This window comes from Kogia breviceps, chromosome 5 (assembly GCF_026419965.1).
Source record: "Kogia breviceps isolate mKogBre1 chromosome 5, mKogBre1 haplotype 1, whole genome shotgun sequence".
Taxonomy (NCBI): domain Eukaryota; kingdom Metazoa; phylum Chordata; class Mammalia; order Artiodactyla; family Physeteridae; genus Kogia; species Kogia breviceps.
Window position 1 is genome coordinate 101232803 of NC_081314.1, and position 15999 is coordinate 101248801.

Consider the following 15999-nt stretch of genomic DNA (forward strand, 5'->3'; position numbering starts at 1 on the left):
TAACTTTGCACCTAAAGCAATTAGAGAAAGAAGAACAAAAAAACCCCAAAGTTAGCAGAAGGAAAGAAATCATAAAGATCAGATCAGAAATAAATGAAAAAGAAATGAAGCAAATGATAGCAAAGATCAATAAAACGAAAAGCTGGTTCTTTGAGAAGATAAACAAAATTGATAAACCATTAGCCAGACTCATCAAGAAAAAAAGCGAGAAAACACAAATCAATAGAATTAGAAATGAAAAAGGAGAAGTAACAACTGACACTGCAGAAATACAAAAGATCATGAGAGATTACTACAAGCAACTCTATGCCAATAAAATGGACAACCTGGAAGAAATGGACAAATTCTTAGAAATACACAACCTGCCTAGACTGAATGAGGAAGAAATAGAAAATATGAACAGACCAATCACAAGCACTGAAATTGAAACTATGATTAAAAATCTTCCAACAGGAGCACACGCCTGAGCGTGCGCCTGTGGGCAGGCTGGACTCAGCGCTCGCACCCCCTTGGGCCGCGGCACGGTGCCCGCTCTGCCTTCCGCTTCCGATGCGTGGTTGGTGGACCGGGTGTATGTGCGGCAATAACATGTCGGCCCCACTGCCCGCCATTGTGCCCACCGTCCGGAAGGCCACTGCCGTGGCGATTTTCCTTCATGGATTGGGAGGCACAGGGCATGGGTGGGCAGAAGCCTTTGCAGGTATCAGAAGCGCCCACATCAAATACAGCTGCCCGCACGAACCAGTTATGCCTGTAACATTAAATATGAACATGGCCATGCCTTCTTGGTTTGACATTATTGGGCTTTCACCAGATTCACAGGAAGATGAAAATGGAATTAAACAGGCAGCAGAAAGTGTAAAAGCTTTGATAGACCAAGAGATGAAGAATGGCATTCCTTCTAACAGAATTATTTTGGGAGGATTTTCTCAGGGAGGAGCTTTATCTCAGTACACGGCACTGACCACACAGCAGAAGCTGGATGGCATCGCTGCTCTCAGCTGCTGGCTGCCCCTGCGGGCTTCCTTTCCACAGGGTCCTATCAGTGGCGTGAATAGAGACATTTCTATCCTTCATTGCCATGGAGATTTGGATCCATTACTTCCCCTAATGTTTGGTTCTCTTACTGTTGAAAGGCTAAAGACATTGGTAAATCCAACCAATGTAACCTTCAAAACCTATGGAGGCATGATGCACAGTTCAGGTCAACAGGAAATGATGGATATCAAGCAGTTCATTGATAAACTCCTACCTCCTATTGATTGATGTCACTAAGAGGCTTTGTGGAAAAGTACATACCAGCATCATCGTCATAGAGTATAAAGATTTTTCTGTGCCCGATCTTGAAACCTCTGATGTGTGCAGTGTTAAAATGTTTTGCAAATACACACCAATGACACAGACTAAGTAAATCTCCTCATGGGAAATTTATGATCTTTTAAATTTCTATGTATGTATTTGTATAAAATGATACAGAATATATTAGTATTAAAATAGGTGAAGCAGCTAGCTTCTTTCTCTATGTAATTCAGCAAAATAATAAAATACTGCAACCAGATTTTTTATTATATCACTTGAAAATTATTAGTATGCTTAATGAAAACTTGTTCAGGTATAAATGAGCAGTTAAGACATAAAAAGTCTATGCATGCTGTGACTTAGACTTTGGACTTATTCCCAAATTACTTAGTCACCATGCAGTATCTGTACTTTTATATATGTGTTCATATGTACTTAATGATTATGATGCATAATAAGAATGAGGTGTTATTACATTATTCCTAATAATAGGGATAATGCTTCTAACTGTCAATAAAAAGAAATATTGCTGTCCTAAAAAAAAAAAATCTTCCAACAAACAAAAGCCCAGGACCAGATGGCTTTACTAGCGAATTCTATCAAACATTTAGAGAAGAGCTAACACCTATCCTTCTCAAACTCTTCCAAAATATGGCAAAGGAGGAACACTCCCAAACTCATTCTACGAGGCCACCATCACCCTGATACCAAAACCAGACAAAGATGTCACAAAGAAAGAAAACTACAGGCCAATATCACTGATGAACATAGATGCAAAAATCCTCAACAAAATACTAGCAAACAGAATCCAACAGCACATTAAAAGGATCATACACCATGATCAAGTGGGGTTTATTCCAGGAATGCAAGGATTCTTCAATATACACAAATCAATCAACGTGATACACCATATTAACAAATTGAAGGAGAAAACCCATATGATCATCTCAATAGATGCAGAGAAAACTTTTGACAAAATTCAACACCCATTTATGATAAAAACACTACACAGAGTAGGCACAGAGGGAACTATCCTCAACATAATAAAGGCCATATATGACAAACCCACAGCCAACATCTTTCTCAATGGTGAAAAACTGAAACCATTTCCACTAAGATCAGGAACAAGACAAGGTTGCCCACTCTCACCACTCTTATTCAACATAGTTTTGGAAGTTTTAGCCACAGCAATCAGAGGAAAAAAAAGAAATAAAAGGAATCCAAATCGGAAAAGAAGAAGTAAAGATGTCACTGTTTGCAGATGACATGATACTATACATAGAGAATCCTAAAGATGCTACCAGAAAACTACTAGAGCTAATCAATGAATTTGGTAAAGTAGCAGGATACAAAATTAATGCACAGAAATCTCTGGCATTCCTATACACTAATGATGAAAAAGCTAAGAGTGAAATTAAGAAAACAAAATTTACAAGCAATTCATGCAGCTCAATATCAAAAAAAACAAACAACCCAATCCAAAAATAGGCAGAAGACCTAAATAGACATTTCTCCAAAGAAGATATACAGATTGCCAACAAACACATGAAAGAATGCTCAACATCATTAATCATTAGAGAAATGCAAATCAAAACTACAATGAGATATCATCTCACACCAGTCAGATTGGCCATCATCAAAAACTCTAGAAACAATAAATGCTGGAGAGGGTGTGGAAACAAAGGGAACACTCTTGCACTGCTGGTGGGAATGTAAATTGATACAGCCACTATTGAAAACAGTATGGAGGTTCCTTACAAAACTAAAACTAGAACTACCATACGACCCAGCAATCCCACTACTGGGCATATACTGAGAAAACCACAATTCAAAAAGAGTCATGTACCAAAATGTTCATTGCATCTCTATTTACAATAGCCAGGAGATGGAAGCAACCTAAGTGCCCATAATCAGATGAATGGATAAAGAAGATGTGGCACATATATACAATGGAATATTACTCAGCCATAAAAAGAAATGAAACTGAGTTATTTGTAATGAGGTGGATAGACCTGGAGTCTGTCATACAGAGTGAAGTAAGTCAGAAGGAAAAAAACAAATACCGTATGCTAACACATATATATGGAATCTAAGAAAAAAAAATGTCATGAAGAACCTAGGGTAAGACGGGTATGGAGACGCAGACCTACTAGAGAATGGACTTGAGGATGTGGGGAAGGGGAAGGGTAGGCTGTGACAAATGAGAGAGTGGCATGGACATATATACACTACCAAACGTAAAATAGATAGCTAGTGGGAAGCAGCCGCATAACACAGGGAGGTCAGCTCGGTGCTTTGTGACCACCTAGAGGGGTGGGACAGGGAGGGTGGGAGGGAGGGAAACACAAGAGGAAAGAGATATGGGAACATTTGTATATGTATAACTGATTCACTTTGTTATAAAGCAGAAACTAACACACCATTGTAAAGCAATTATACTCCAAGATGTTAAAAAAAAAAAAGTCATGTACCAAAATTTTCATTATAGCTCTATTTACAAGAGCCAGGACATGGAAGCAACCTAAGTGTCCATCAACAGATGAATGGATAAAGAAGATGTGGTACATATATACAACTGAATATTACTCAGCCATAAAAAGAAACGAAATTGAGTTATTTGTAGTGAGGCAGATGGACCTAGTGTCTGTCATACAGATTCAAGTAAGTCAGAAAGAGAAAAACAAATACCATATGCTAACACATATATATGGAATGTAAAAAAAAAAAATGGTCATGAAGAACCTAGGGGCAAGATGGGAACAAAGACACAGACCTACTAGAGAATGGACTTGAGGATATGGCAAGGGGGAAGGGTAAGCTGTGACAAAGTGAGAGAGTGGCATGGACATATATACACTACCAAACGTAAAATAGATAGCTTGTGGGAAGCAGCCGCATAGCACAGGGAGATCGGCTCGGTGTTTTGTGACTACCTAGAGGGGTGGGATAGGGAGGGTGGGAGGGAGGGAGACGCAAGAGGGAAGAGATATGGGAACATGTGTATATGTATAACTGATTCACTTTGTTATAAAGCAGAAACTAACACACCATTGTAAAGCAATTATACTCCAATAAAGATGTTAAAAAAAAGAGTAGCCCCCACTCGCCACAAATAGAGAAAGCCCGTGCACAGCGACGAAGACCCAATGTAGCCAAAAATAAATAAATAAATAAATTTATTTTTTTTAAAAATAGGTTTTTCATGAATCAAATTTATTACAAAGAATTAATGTACAATCAAAGCCAAGTACATTCCTCAGGGTATGCCAGAGATAAGCAAAATAATATTATTAGAAAAAAAGTTACTAAAAAATTAGGCATTTATTTTCTGAATGGTAATATGAAGCACCATGGTACGTTATCATTATTTGACAATAGAAAACCAGTAAAACATGTTTCAATATTGACTTTTTGTTGTTCTTATAAAGGTAAAACAAACATTCCAACAGAGCAAGTAAATCATAAACTCTAGAAAGTGAGTCATAAAGAGGTGTTCTCTTTAACAGCATGCAATTCCCTACAAATAATGTATCTCATCTCAAAGCATATTTACAATGCAAACAGAGCTCTGCCAGCCACTAAAGGAACTACTCTCCATCTGTTTCATCTACAGAGATGGTGATTACACAGCTCCTTTGAATGCATATGATTTTTTTAAATACTGAAAATCCACTTGTTCTTTTCTAGTTTATTGATTTACACATTTCAAACGTGGCCATGTTAATGACCACATGTACAAATATTTGTACAAATATTTTAAAAGACAAAAATAACAATTATATACAGTTTGCAAAGATCAAACTTTAACCATGGTACCTTCCATCTAGTCCAAGGACTAGAGCCTTTCCAACACCAATAACTATCAGGTACTGCATCAGGCCAAACGAAGCCTCAACATTACATCCAGATTTATTTTTTAACTTCCAAATGCTTTCATTTTTCTTTAAAGAAAAAGTTTACAATTCACCTCCTTTTAAACTGGCAATAGCTACATAAGCAATGCCTTATGCCACAAATCAAAGCCTTCTCCTACCCAAAAGCTACTGTTAATTGAAGTCAATTTTACCACTCAGATTAAATTCAAATGTCTAGATCCCAGATACCTGGGTATGAAATATTAAAATCTGCCAAGAGGAATTAGATATTTTTCTTCTCTTCTTTTAACATAACCCACTATATAATAGTGAACTAAATATGTTTGTTTCATAGAAACAACTTACATCTGCCAATACAGAGCAAATGGTCTATGTACAGATACATTAGGACTGCCTAACTGACAGTGAGTATTGCTGACCAGGCTCCCAGCCAATGGAGCTAATACGGTGGAGCTCTCTGCTGAATGGACTTTCCCTTCAGGATACGTCGGATCTGGAAAGGAAACGAATAGGATTTGTGAGGGTGTTTTTCTACGATCAAAGTACCACATCTCCTTCAGTTTCTTTGTAAGTAAGTATATGAAGAAATATGCAACAGTACGTGTGAAGATTTTAAGGGGACAAAAAAAAAATACTACAACTCCTTTTAAAGTTTACTACAGACCTGCTATAATGATCTTTTTTTTTTCTTTTTTTTTTTTTTTGCAGTACGTGGGCCTCTCACTGTTGTGGTCTCTCCCATTGCGGAGCACAGGCTCCGGAAGTGCAGGCTCAGCAGCCATGGCTCACGGGCCTAGCCACTCCGCGGCATGTGGGATCTTCCCGGACCGCGGCACAAACCCGTGTCCCCTGCATCGGCAGGCGGACTCTCAACCACTGCACCACCAGGGAAGCCCTATAATGATCTTTGAGTACAAGAAAGTAAAGCATCTCCATTAAAAATTATCTGAGGTTGAAAATCTCCAAAAGTTTAACTAAGACCTATGTTCTTTTCCTAATCTTTACTCCTGTTATTTGTGAGAACATTTAATATAACACACTAATCATGGTTATTATAATATCTCACCTACCTTGATGTCAGCCTCAACCAAGAACCGAGAGCCCACCTTATACACACAAGTAAATTATAATGCCCTTCGAGTCAAGATAGCTGTCATGACATCCAAGAATTAAAGCATCTGTGCATGACTATTTGGATCACAGGAAACCCCCAGGCTCATTCAGAGTCTAGTAATTGATTTTATACCCCAGCCTGACAAATTTTATGATCTGTCTCTCAGCCCACAGCAGATTAGAAGCAACAAATTAGAAGAAAGAAGACTGGAGTAGGGGATGCAATTGACAGCTGCTAGAAGGAGACACAATGACCGTGGTCTGACAATAAAAGGAAAGGAAAAGACCCTCCCTCCACACACAGAGACGCAAAAAATACAAAAGCAGGAAGGAGAGTAATCCAAGAACATTTAGCAAAGAGTTAAACAGCTCTCCATGCTCAATACTCCCTGAGAACATCACTCTATGACTGCACGCCACAAACAGCAAACCAGAAGTGAACAGTGCGCTTAGGACTCTGCCATTTACTATTTAATGATGGTCCCTATGCCTGGACCCACTCTGAGTCTCAGTCTTCCCAGCTGAACCTTCACTCTGCAAAGTTTTCCTAACTATTAAGTGGTATAATATACAGGAAAACTCTATAAATCATAAAGTGATTCATTTTAAGCTACAAAGAGCTCCACAAATATGAGTTACTATATAACATTATGGTCAGAGCGAGGGCTGTAAATCAAAGGCAAGGCTAAATTGCATTCCATATATTTTATTTTGTGATTATTAAAGTATGTAGTGACCCACAGCCACAATCTCTCGTTTCCTCCAGGGAAAGAGTTTCATCAAAAATATTTTAAGTTCTTCCAAACGTATGGACACCAAGGGGGAAACTGGCAGTGGGGGGTGGTGGTGGAATGAACTGGGAGATTGGGATAGACATATATACACTAATATGTATAAAATGGATAACTAATAAGAACCTGCTGCTTAAAAAAATCAATTTAAAAAATATATTTTAAGTTCTTAAAAAGAGTCAGTTTTTGTTATCAAGAAAAGTTTAGTCATATGAAACTGTTCAATCCCAAATATAATACATTGGGTTGGCCAAAAAGTTCATTCAAATTTTTCACAACAGCTTACAGTGAAAACCGAACGAACTTTCTGGCCAACCCAGTAGAACCATGATGAGAAAAGCATAATTTTATTTAAAGTATAAAATATTTCTAGGTTCTAAATTACATAAATAACCTTCCAATTTTTTATTTAGGATCAGTTAGTAGATAGAAATCATTGTTAACAGCTAATGTTTACTGAGCAGCACCCACTTATGTGCCTGGGACTATTCTGAATACTCTACAGATACTGACTCATTTAATATGCACAATATTTGAAGGCTCATCACTTACTCACAAAACTAAGATTCTCTTTCTTTAGTGTGTGCAGGAACCTTGGTTCCTCCTCTTTCATCAACTTCCAAATGTCAAACCATTCTGACTTAACCCAAACCCAAGTTTGTGTCTTGGAAGAAAAAGAAAGACTACCTGACTTCTGACCATTTGGGGTCCATGGATAAACCCTCAAATTTCTTACTCTTCCTTTGGAGACAAAGCAATTGACTCTAAAGGGCTGCAGTGACCACTGTTGAGACACAGATGTTGATAAAGCTCACCTGAAGAGTGCCAGCTGGCCCCTGCCCCTTATGTTTCGGAACAATGCCTAAAAGTATTTCTTCTCCCTTATGTGGCCCTCACCTGTTCTCCCACAGGGCCATCAGGAACCAAATGCACTGGCTGTTCGTTCTCCAGGTTCCGAGTACTTGGGTCTGCTCCCTTCCTCATCAACAGGCGGACTGCATCCAACTGTGTCACCCGATATTGCAGGCTGGCAGCAACATGGAGGGCGGTGTTTCCATTGTAAGCCTAAAGACAAAGAGACAAAACGACACTCATAAGGAAGGGAGACTTTCATGAAAGCAGCTCAAAAGCTTGAAGAAGGTATAAAGAAGGTTATTCCAACTCTTGTGCAGTTCTTGAATACTTCTAAAAGTACCTTTGCATTCACAAAAGACAGGCAACTGGGCAGTTCCAAAAAGAGGCGAATGAGTTCCAGATTTGCTTCTTCAGCTGCCAAATGCAGGGCTGTGCGGCCACTTTTACGATCCTTATCAAAGGCAAGAGGGGGAAAAAAATGAACATCCAGAAACCATGCCCTGGATATGCTTCTCACCCAGTCTCTCATATGTCTGACTCACCCTTGAAGACTCACTCGGAGTACCCCCTTCTCCACAAACCCTTCCTTCAACCCAAGCTCCATGGAATCTTTCATTCCTCCGAATTCCCTTTTATCACATCTACCCTTGTATACCGGGTGGCCATAAAATGTAGAAACATAGACTATAACGTTTTATCATGTGCTATAATATAAGAAATCACTTACTGTGTATTCACCTATGTTTCCAGACTTGGTGGCCACCCTGTAGACTTATAATTAGCTATATCTCTCACCATTTCTACTAGACGGTAAGCTCCCCAAGGACCCAAGTGGCTTATGATTCAGGCATTTTCCCCTAGGGCCCCTAACTCAGTACCTCAGCCTTCTACATAGCAAATACTCAGCAAATAAACCTCAAATTTAAAGATAATAAAATATTTTCCAGTTTAAAAAACAGAAGATTAAGTCCAGATCCAACAACAATGAAGAAACCCTTACAAAATGCACTACCTGTAGTATCTGTGTATAACAATGGAAGCAAAATGAAAATATTAATTTCAAGCATTTTCTTTTCCTTTCAAATAAAGACATTCGTTTCACAGCTAAATGATCTTTTGAATAATAATCCATAGATTAAAAGCAAATCAAGAAAGCAGATGAGGTGATCTTTTAAAATCTAAGCTTCTTAACTATCCATATATTGCTACTCACTTCATTAATTTAAAAAGATGGCAAAAATAAAATAAAAAGGGGAAAAGTTTTAATCTATACTTGGGAAGAAGGTCTTCAGCTATAACCACGTCTCTCCCACATCCCATTTCCAAGCTCTTCTGTGAATTTTACCTTAGCTTCCACTGCAGCTCCCATTTGAATCAGACACTTAATTGTATCAACTAGACTCTTATTCTTCAGCAAAAGCTCCTGAACTTCAGGTGAATGGGGCTGTTGATTTCTCTGGAGTTCGTGAACCACAGCATTGTGGGCCACAACTGCACAGTGTAGAGGGGTCAAGCCTAGAAAAAAGCATAAGAAAGCAGTGGTTAAGCATCCCATCAATTCTTTTAGTTGTTCTATAATTACAAACCTTGAGGGTGGCCTCTCACATGACCTACATATGGGCTCCACAAGAACTAGTAAGGTAATCTGAGTAATCCCGCCATTGGGTCTTAGTGCTAATTTTATCTATAGAATATTTTAGCTTTAATTACCTCCCTTCCTTATTGGTATTGAACTTAATACCCTTAGAATTAATGGGCCCCTCTCTCTGAATGTTTCTTCACCCAATAATGCGTCAATCACTTACCATCATAGTTAGTTGCCTCCAGATCCACAAACTGATTGCTCCCCGCTGCTCCCTTCTGAATTGCCTGCAGAATTTAAAAACAGACATCTATCAGCAAAAGACAAACTACACAAATACTTATCTACTACTGTTCCAAGAAAGGAGTAGGTCAACTCAAAAGACAACATTGCTTCAGGCAATCTACATCCAACTCCTAATATCCAAGCTGTACCCCTTTGGCCCTGTGGTAATGGGAGCCTGGCTCGCTGCCTCTTACCTGAAGCACCTGGGAGTGGCCCTTCTCTGCACAAACATGCAGGGGGGTTCTTCCCCAGCAGTCAGTTGTATTCACCTGGGCCCCGAGGTTCACCAGATCCTGCACGATGAGGTGCTGATTGGCAGCCACTGCCACCTGAAAGGCACTCTGTGGACATTCAAAGCAAAAATATATTTTTTAAAACCCATAACACTATAGTAACAAAGAATATGAACCGAAACTAAGACTGAGGGGAAAAAACCACACACAGAGAAAATAAAGCCTGTTAATAAGCAATAAGATACTGTAACACAAGGAAACTAAAATAAGCTTAGGGTGCAGCTTTATTATACCCAGTTAGTCTTTCATCAAATAACTACAAAGTTAACGTTAATAACTTCAAGGTTGGCAGTGACAAAGAGTCAACATCCAGAAGTTAATATTAACTAAACTCTCTTGGTCTGGAACTCTGAAATGATCTACACATAGATATGAGACCAGCCGTCATCTTGTTCCCATGACCACACTTTGCCATTTTCCTCCGTCAAGATCCTCACCTGTCCATTGTGCTCTTTAATATCCAGCATGTGAAGCGCATTCATCTTTCTTGCAAGGACATAGGAAAGTGCCCTTCTCCCCTGGGCAACAGCAATATGGAGGAACCTGGGGGAGAAAAAAAGGAAAAAAAAGAAGTGAATTATTTATTTCACTAAGTTCATCCTTTAAAAAAAAAAATTCTTCCTTTAGCCCTTTCTTGATATGTTGGTGTACTCAAATCAAACAGTACAGAGCATAATTTGTCTTTTCTGCTATGCTGACAATACATCTGAGTTGCAACAAGACGAATTAGGTTACCAGAAAAAAGAAGTACGCCAGGCACCATGCTGATTGCTTTAAATCCATTATTTTTAATGTTCATAAAAACCCACTGAGGGAAGTATTATCATTTTACATGCCCAGGAACTGAGGCATAGAGAGATTAAACAACTTGCCCAACACCACAAAGATGTCAGGACATATCAGTATTCAATCTACAAATCAACTCACAGTTGATCATGACCAAAAACTAACAATGATCTAACTGATTTTGCTCTACAGACACAATCTATGCTAATCTTTCAAAACCAATTATTCAGACACGTACATTTTTATTAATTTAGAACAGGTAATTTGTTCAGCCAGAAAAAAAAAGGAAAACTCTCGCTTGAAATATGAGCTATCATTCTACGCCCACTAGTCATCTTGTTTAGCCAACCACTTACTCAGATCTAAGCTGGCATCCCCTAGAGAAATTCTGTGCCCACTGTGTCCAGCAAGCATGGCTTACCAAATTAGCTCAGTGAGATAAAGGGACATACTCACGTGTCACCATCTGCATCCTTTGAAAGAAACTGGTCTTGGGAGATATGTGCCAATTTCCCTTCTTCCTGCTCTACTTGCCACTGAAAAAATGACTTCCCTAACTGTGTGGTGTTCATTGGATTTCCGACAATGTTCGGGAAGGGCGGTGGTGTGCTTAAAGGGGCAGAGCCTGCATCATGCCTCGCCAGGGCCTCACAGGCACTGTGTGGCATCATGTTGAAGTTCTGCACGTGGGCATCATTTTGCTGCTGAACGCTGGGGGCAGTCTGTGGGGGAACAGCAATATTCTCAGATTCCCTGGGATCACTTAGAAGGGATGAAAAACTTTGGTTCGTGCAGAACTGTGGTTCTTGACCATCAAAGATGTTTGGTCCATAGCTGGGGGACTGGGAAGTTCTGGAATAAGGACTGTATTCCAGAGCTGGGTTGTGGGTGTAGTGCTGTGGTGGCAGCTGCTGCAGGTTCTGGTTCTGTGGAGAATACTGGTACATGGAAGCCTGATCCATCATGTGTGGGGAGCTGCTGACTTGGATGGGCTGGTATTTCTGAGGTGGAGAGAAGATCTGCCCTCCGTGGAAGTCCTGACCCTGCTCGTGGGGGGAGCTCGGAGGGACCCCCACAGGGCTCATCCAGCTAACTTGGACAGTGTTCAGGGAAACCAGGCTGCATTCATTCTTAATGTTGATAATGCTCTGAAGCAGATCAGCACTGCTGTCCTGTTTGGATTCATTGTGATGGACATCTTCCATGCTTTCCGCGGGTGTGGGTGTTTGAGGTGGCGTCTGGAAAGGGAGAAAAAATAAGTTGCGCACTCCCTTCCAAAATTATTCCGGGAATAATTTCCAAAGGGTATTCAGAGGAAAATAGTGAGATACGTACCAAAAACTGGGTATGTAACAAAGCTGGTCTTTTGCAAGCTGGTCCATCAGACAATAAATCAGGGCCTTTCCTTTTCCCAGTATATGATACTGTGTTCTTCAATTCTATACCCAAGAAAGGAATATGGAATCTGTGATAATTTTATTTCACAAATTTTTACGCATAATCATACTACACTGTTTTACCCTACAGCCCGTATGATATTATAAATAGAGGTAACCCTTACCTGTGAATTGCTCTCTGTTCACACCTTGTGTCTATAAGGAAAAAAAAGTTTCCAATTTAGTGTGTGATAAATGGTTTCCTGATTAACATACATCAACAAACAGACTTATCTCTACCCCTCTTTACAGTTCACCATAAACCTCTGACATAGCTATTCTAGCAATATTTATTTTCTATGTTAATTTCCATCCTATCTTGCAACTTCCCCCATTTGCACTTTCATCTTAGTTCAACTCAGGTCAAGATAAAATTAATAAGGCCACTTGAGTTTTCCCTTTCTAGTCAAAATGTTCCATTTTAACTGAACCACATTAATTTCCTTGCCCCCAACTTGCCTTCATTTATTTATTCATTAAATTTCTCTTGCACACCTGCCAAGTACCTAGCAGTGGGCCAAGTGACAGCAATATAGCAGACAGCAAGACATATATGTTCTCTGTCCTATGGACTTTGTGGTCTACAAAAGACTTGCCCAACCTAGGTTAGCAGAGAGTAATACACTGACAGGCTAACCTCCCTACCCCCCAACCCAAAACAAATAAATTAGATGCCACCTTAAAATCATCAATAGCTTGTCCGGAAGCCTTCTGTTTATGACTTCGGATGTGCAACAGGAGTTCTTTCACCGAGTTCTTCACGCGAACACCTTGAAAGGGTCCTCTCTGCTGCCTTCCAACCCCCATATGGGGCTCAACTGTTCAAAAAACAAAACAAAACAAAACATATCCCAATTAAGTGTCTTCACAGACATGAATATTAATAACCTCAAAAGCTTAGCTATCCCACGTGATAAATTTCCCAACCGACAGACCGCAAAGCCTTTTCAACTCGCTTGCCTGATACCTTTTCCTACCAGGAAGCCTAAGGAATTAAAGCTCATAAAAATATCGTTTCAGGGAACCCCAGAGCCGAGAGATAAACCCAAATTAATTCTCTGTCTCTCAGCCCTATCCACCCATGAGACAGGATCACGGATTTTGCCACCCTGACTCTCATAAATCTGTAATTATTCTAGACTTTTGAAAAACCTTGGGGGAGCAAGGAATAAATGATGAATTTTTAGCTTTTCAAACCAAAGGCTTTATGTCCACAAAGAAATTTTAAAGTCTATCAGTTCCACTCACCTAAGAAGGTACAAAACAAACTTCTTCCAAAGATCTCAATATACCAAAGCCTAACATTTAACAACGTCTCAGTTTATTATTTCCCTCAGTTCAGCTACGCCAAGAAAGCTACATAAATTCACTGAGCTTAAACGCATTTCCACATATACACACAGGATTTCCCCTCACCGACTGTTTTTGGATTGTTCACACGGCCCTTCTAAGTAAAAAGGAAATCATCTCATTTCATATTTAAGCTTTAAAATACACTTTAAAATGTAGTACATGAGTACAGCATTCTACTCTGACCACTAGTATGTCACAACCTCTTGGGATGAGTTGAACACAAAGTAAACACACAAAGAGTCAGGAAATGAATGATTCAGCAACTCCATTGAGAGTGGAAAAAAATAATATGGGACAAAAAACAAGGCATAATTTTAAATATATAGATATATACACATATATATATAAAATCAAATACATGAGAGAAACAACTCAATGATAGGGCAAACTAAACACTAGTTAGTTTTAAGTTTAAGTCTAAGAATATCTTGCCAGAATCTAACACGGCATTCCTCTGGAATGACAGTAGTTAATAACTCAACGTCACAGGGAGAAAAATTCAGTTTCAGAAATCCCCTATGGTAACCAAAGAACTAGCAAAATAGTTTCAGCCAGATGAAGGCCAAATGTGGAGGAAAAAAAGGGTCTAAATACACACAAAATTTTGGCATTTGCTACACACTTAACATACATGGAGCATGTTATACAACCTAGTGGTTTAAATCACTTTTTAAAATAAAAATGACAAATCACATTTTAAACTAAAACACAAACAAAACAGGAGTGGCCAGCCGTGGAGAATACCTGAAAGAGAACGCTCTTTAAAATCATGCTGATTAGATTTTCCAAAATTTGAGATTATCCAGACGTTCTTTGGTTCACCTACAGCGGCATCCTGTTTTCCCCCAAATTATGCAACTCCGTTCATTAAGAAAAGAAACAAACAATTCACAGCCGCAGAACGGAAACGTTACACCTTTCTCCGCTACAGACGGCTCAACTATTCTAAAGCACACAAAACAAAGACCGAAGAAATTCTGGGCAGACTTCGGAAAATCACAGACTCAAGGTATAAACTGGTTTTCAGTCCAGCTTCACCTTAAATCTTAATAATATCGGTTTATTTTCTTTATAAAGTCCTTTTACTTAAAATTTCCACAAATGCGTACTTAGGAAGAAATAAATCACGACCTTCAACCCAGTACCCAAACCCTTATCGCCGGCTACAGCCTTTCACTAAAACAGCCACAAGAAAAAGGTACACCTACATCAGATCCAAAACCTCGCCATAGTATGTGAAATTATAGCTTAATAAAAGTGTTTTTTTTAAAAAAGAGAAAACCCAACGTGGTCCATTCCCCCCACCCGAAGTCAGAGCTGTGTGTTTCAAGCTACCAGACCAGCTAGACGGCGCCCAGATTTCACAGACGATCAAAGGGCATCGAATGATATTCAACGCCCAGCACGGGGCAAGGCATCCAGTAGTGGCCTAATAATGATGGCCAGTGTGATTATGTACCGCCGCTAAAGCAGGCGCCGAGACCACCTAACACCTGGCCGAGGTACTACGCTCCTGGGCGGCCCAGACCCCCCACTCCCCGCGGGTAGGCCGCCCGCAAACGGGGGTCCTGGGGCCTCCCCACCGGGGCCGGTGGGTACCTTGCAGCCGCTCGGCACGGGCGCCGCCTCTCGGCCGGGACTCCACCGCCCCGCAGGAGGACACTGACGAGGCGGAAGAGAAGTCGGAGGAGTCGGAGCCGGGCGAGCCGGGCGCCGAGGGACCAGACGACGAGCAGCTGGCGTCGCAGGCGCCGGGGGCGGCGGCGGGCGGCGACGCGCCGTAGAAGTAGGCCAGGTTGAGCGGGCTGGTCATGAGGCCGCAGTCGCCGGCCGCGTCCAGCAGCCCCTCTCCGCCGCGGCTGTCGTCCAGCAGCTTGTCCACAATCATGCTCCCGGGCTCGGCACTCGGGGACCCCAAACACCTGCGCTACCGGTTCGCTGCGCGCGGCTGCCTCCCGACTGCGGCTGTGACTGTGATGGGGTCGAGGACCTATCGGCTGGAGGACGGCGCGGGCACGGGCGTGGCCCGGGGCTGCCCGACTATTTAACCGGCCTTCGAGGCCAGGGGCGGAGAGAACAGGCCACCGCCTCGCTGGCCTCCCCCGCGCCCGGCCGGGCCGTTGGCGGCTTCGGGGCCGCCTCCTGGCCCCTCCTCCGGATGCGCCCCGTTTCCAGTAAAATGTACAGGATGAGGCAATGTGCCCTCCGCCCTCGCTCCGCCCTCTCGGCCCCGCCCAGACCGACCGGTTGTTTTCCTGCCCTTCACCTAGAAACCCCGATGGAGCGCGGCTTCTTGGCCCTCGGTCCCCCTCCCCGGCTTCCCGCTGACGG

General features: G+C 41.1%; 2 protein-coding genes across 6 annotated transcripts in view; one reads left to right on the forward strand and one right to left on the reverse strand.

Annotated features, from left to right (window-relative positions):
* Window positions 1-573: 573 nt before the first annotated feature.
* Window positions 574-1266, forward strand: LOC131757323 (acyl-protein thioesterase 1-like). Of its 3 annotated transcripts, none has more exons than XM_067035364.1 (2): window positions 574-939; window positions 1036-1266. In XM_067035364.1, exons 1-2 carry the CDS (start codon window positions 574-576, stop codon window positions 1264-1266), a joined length of 597 nt encoding a protein of 198 aa, XP_066891465.1. The 3 variants fall into 3 exon arrangements, with proteins under 3 accessions (XP_066891465.1, XP_058920676.2, XP_066891466.1); XM_067035365.1 differs by having other exon boundaries at window positions 687-702; window positions 743-1266; XM_059064693.2 differs by having other exon boundaries at window positions 574-1266.
* A 3192-nt stretch (window positions 1267-4458) lies between these two features.
* NFKBIZ (NFKB inhibitor zeta) overlaps window positions 4459-15999 on the reverse strand; it is a 31014-nt gene continuing 19473 nt past the window's right edge. Inside the window, exons 1-12 of one of the 3 annotated variants that reach the window (XM_059064670.2) lie at window positions 15268-15822; window positions 12994-13133; window positions 12441-12471; window positions 12215-12318; window positions 11336-12117; window positions 10531-10636; window positions 9995-10141; window positions 9739-9802; window positions 9279-9448; window positions 8274-8384; window positions 7976-8143; window positions 4459-5667 (exon numbers count right to left, since the gene is read on the reverse strand). In XM_059064670.2, coding sequence (XP_058920653.1) covers window positions 5614-5667; window positions 7976-8143; window positions 8274-8384; window positions 9279-9448; window positions 9739-9802; window positions 9995-10141; window positions 10531-10636; window positions 11336-12117; window positions 12215-12318; window positions 12441-12471; window positions 12994-13133; window positions 15268-15556 — 2166 coding nt within the window. In that variant the 5' untranslated portion in view covers window positions 15557-15822 and the 3' untranslated portion in view covers window positions 4459-5613. Of the gene's footprint in view, window positions 5668-7975; window positions 8144-8273; window positions 8385-9278; window positions 9449-9738; window positions 9803-9994; window positions 10142-10530; window positions 10637-11335; window positions 12118-12214; window positions 12319-12440; window positions 12472-12993; window positions 13134-14412; window positions 14487-15267; window positions 15823-15999 lie in introns of those variants that run through there. The other 2 variants (XM_067034719.1, XM_067034718.1) reach the window with 2 other exon arrangements.

Coding starts and splice junctions, on each gene's coding strand:
- LOC131757323 (XM_059064693.2), top strand. CDS start 574: ATGTGCGGCAATAACATGTCGGCCCCACTGCCCGCCATTGTGCCCACC.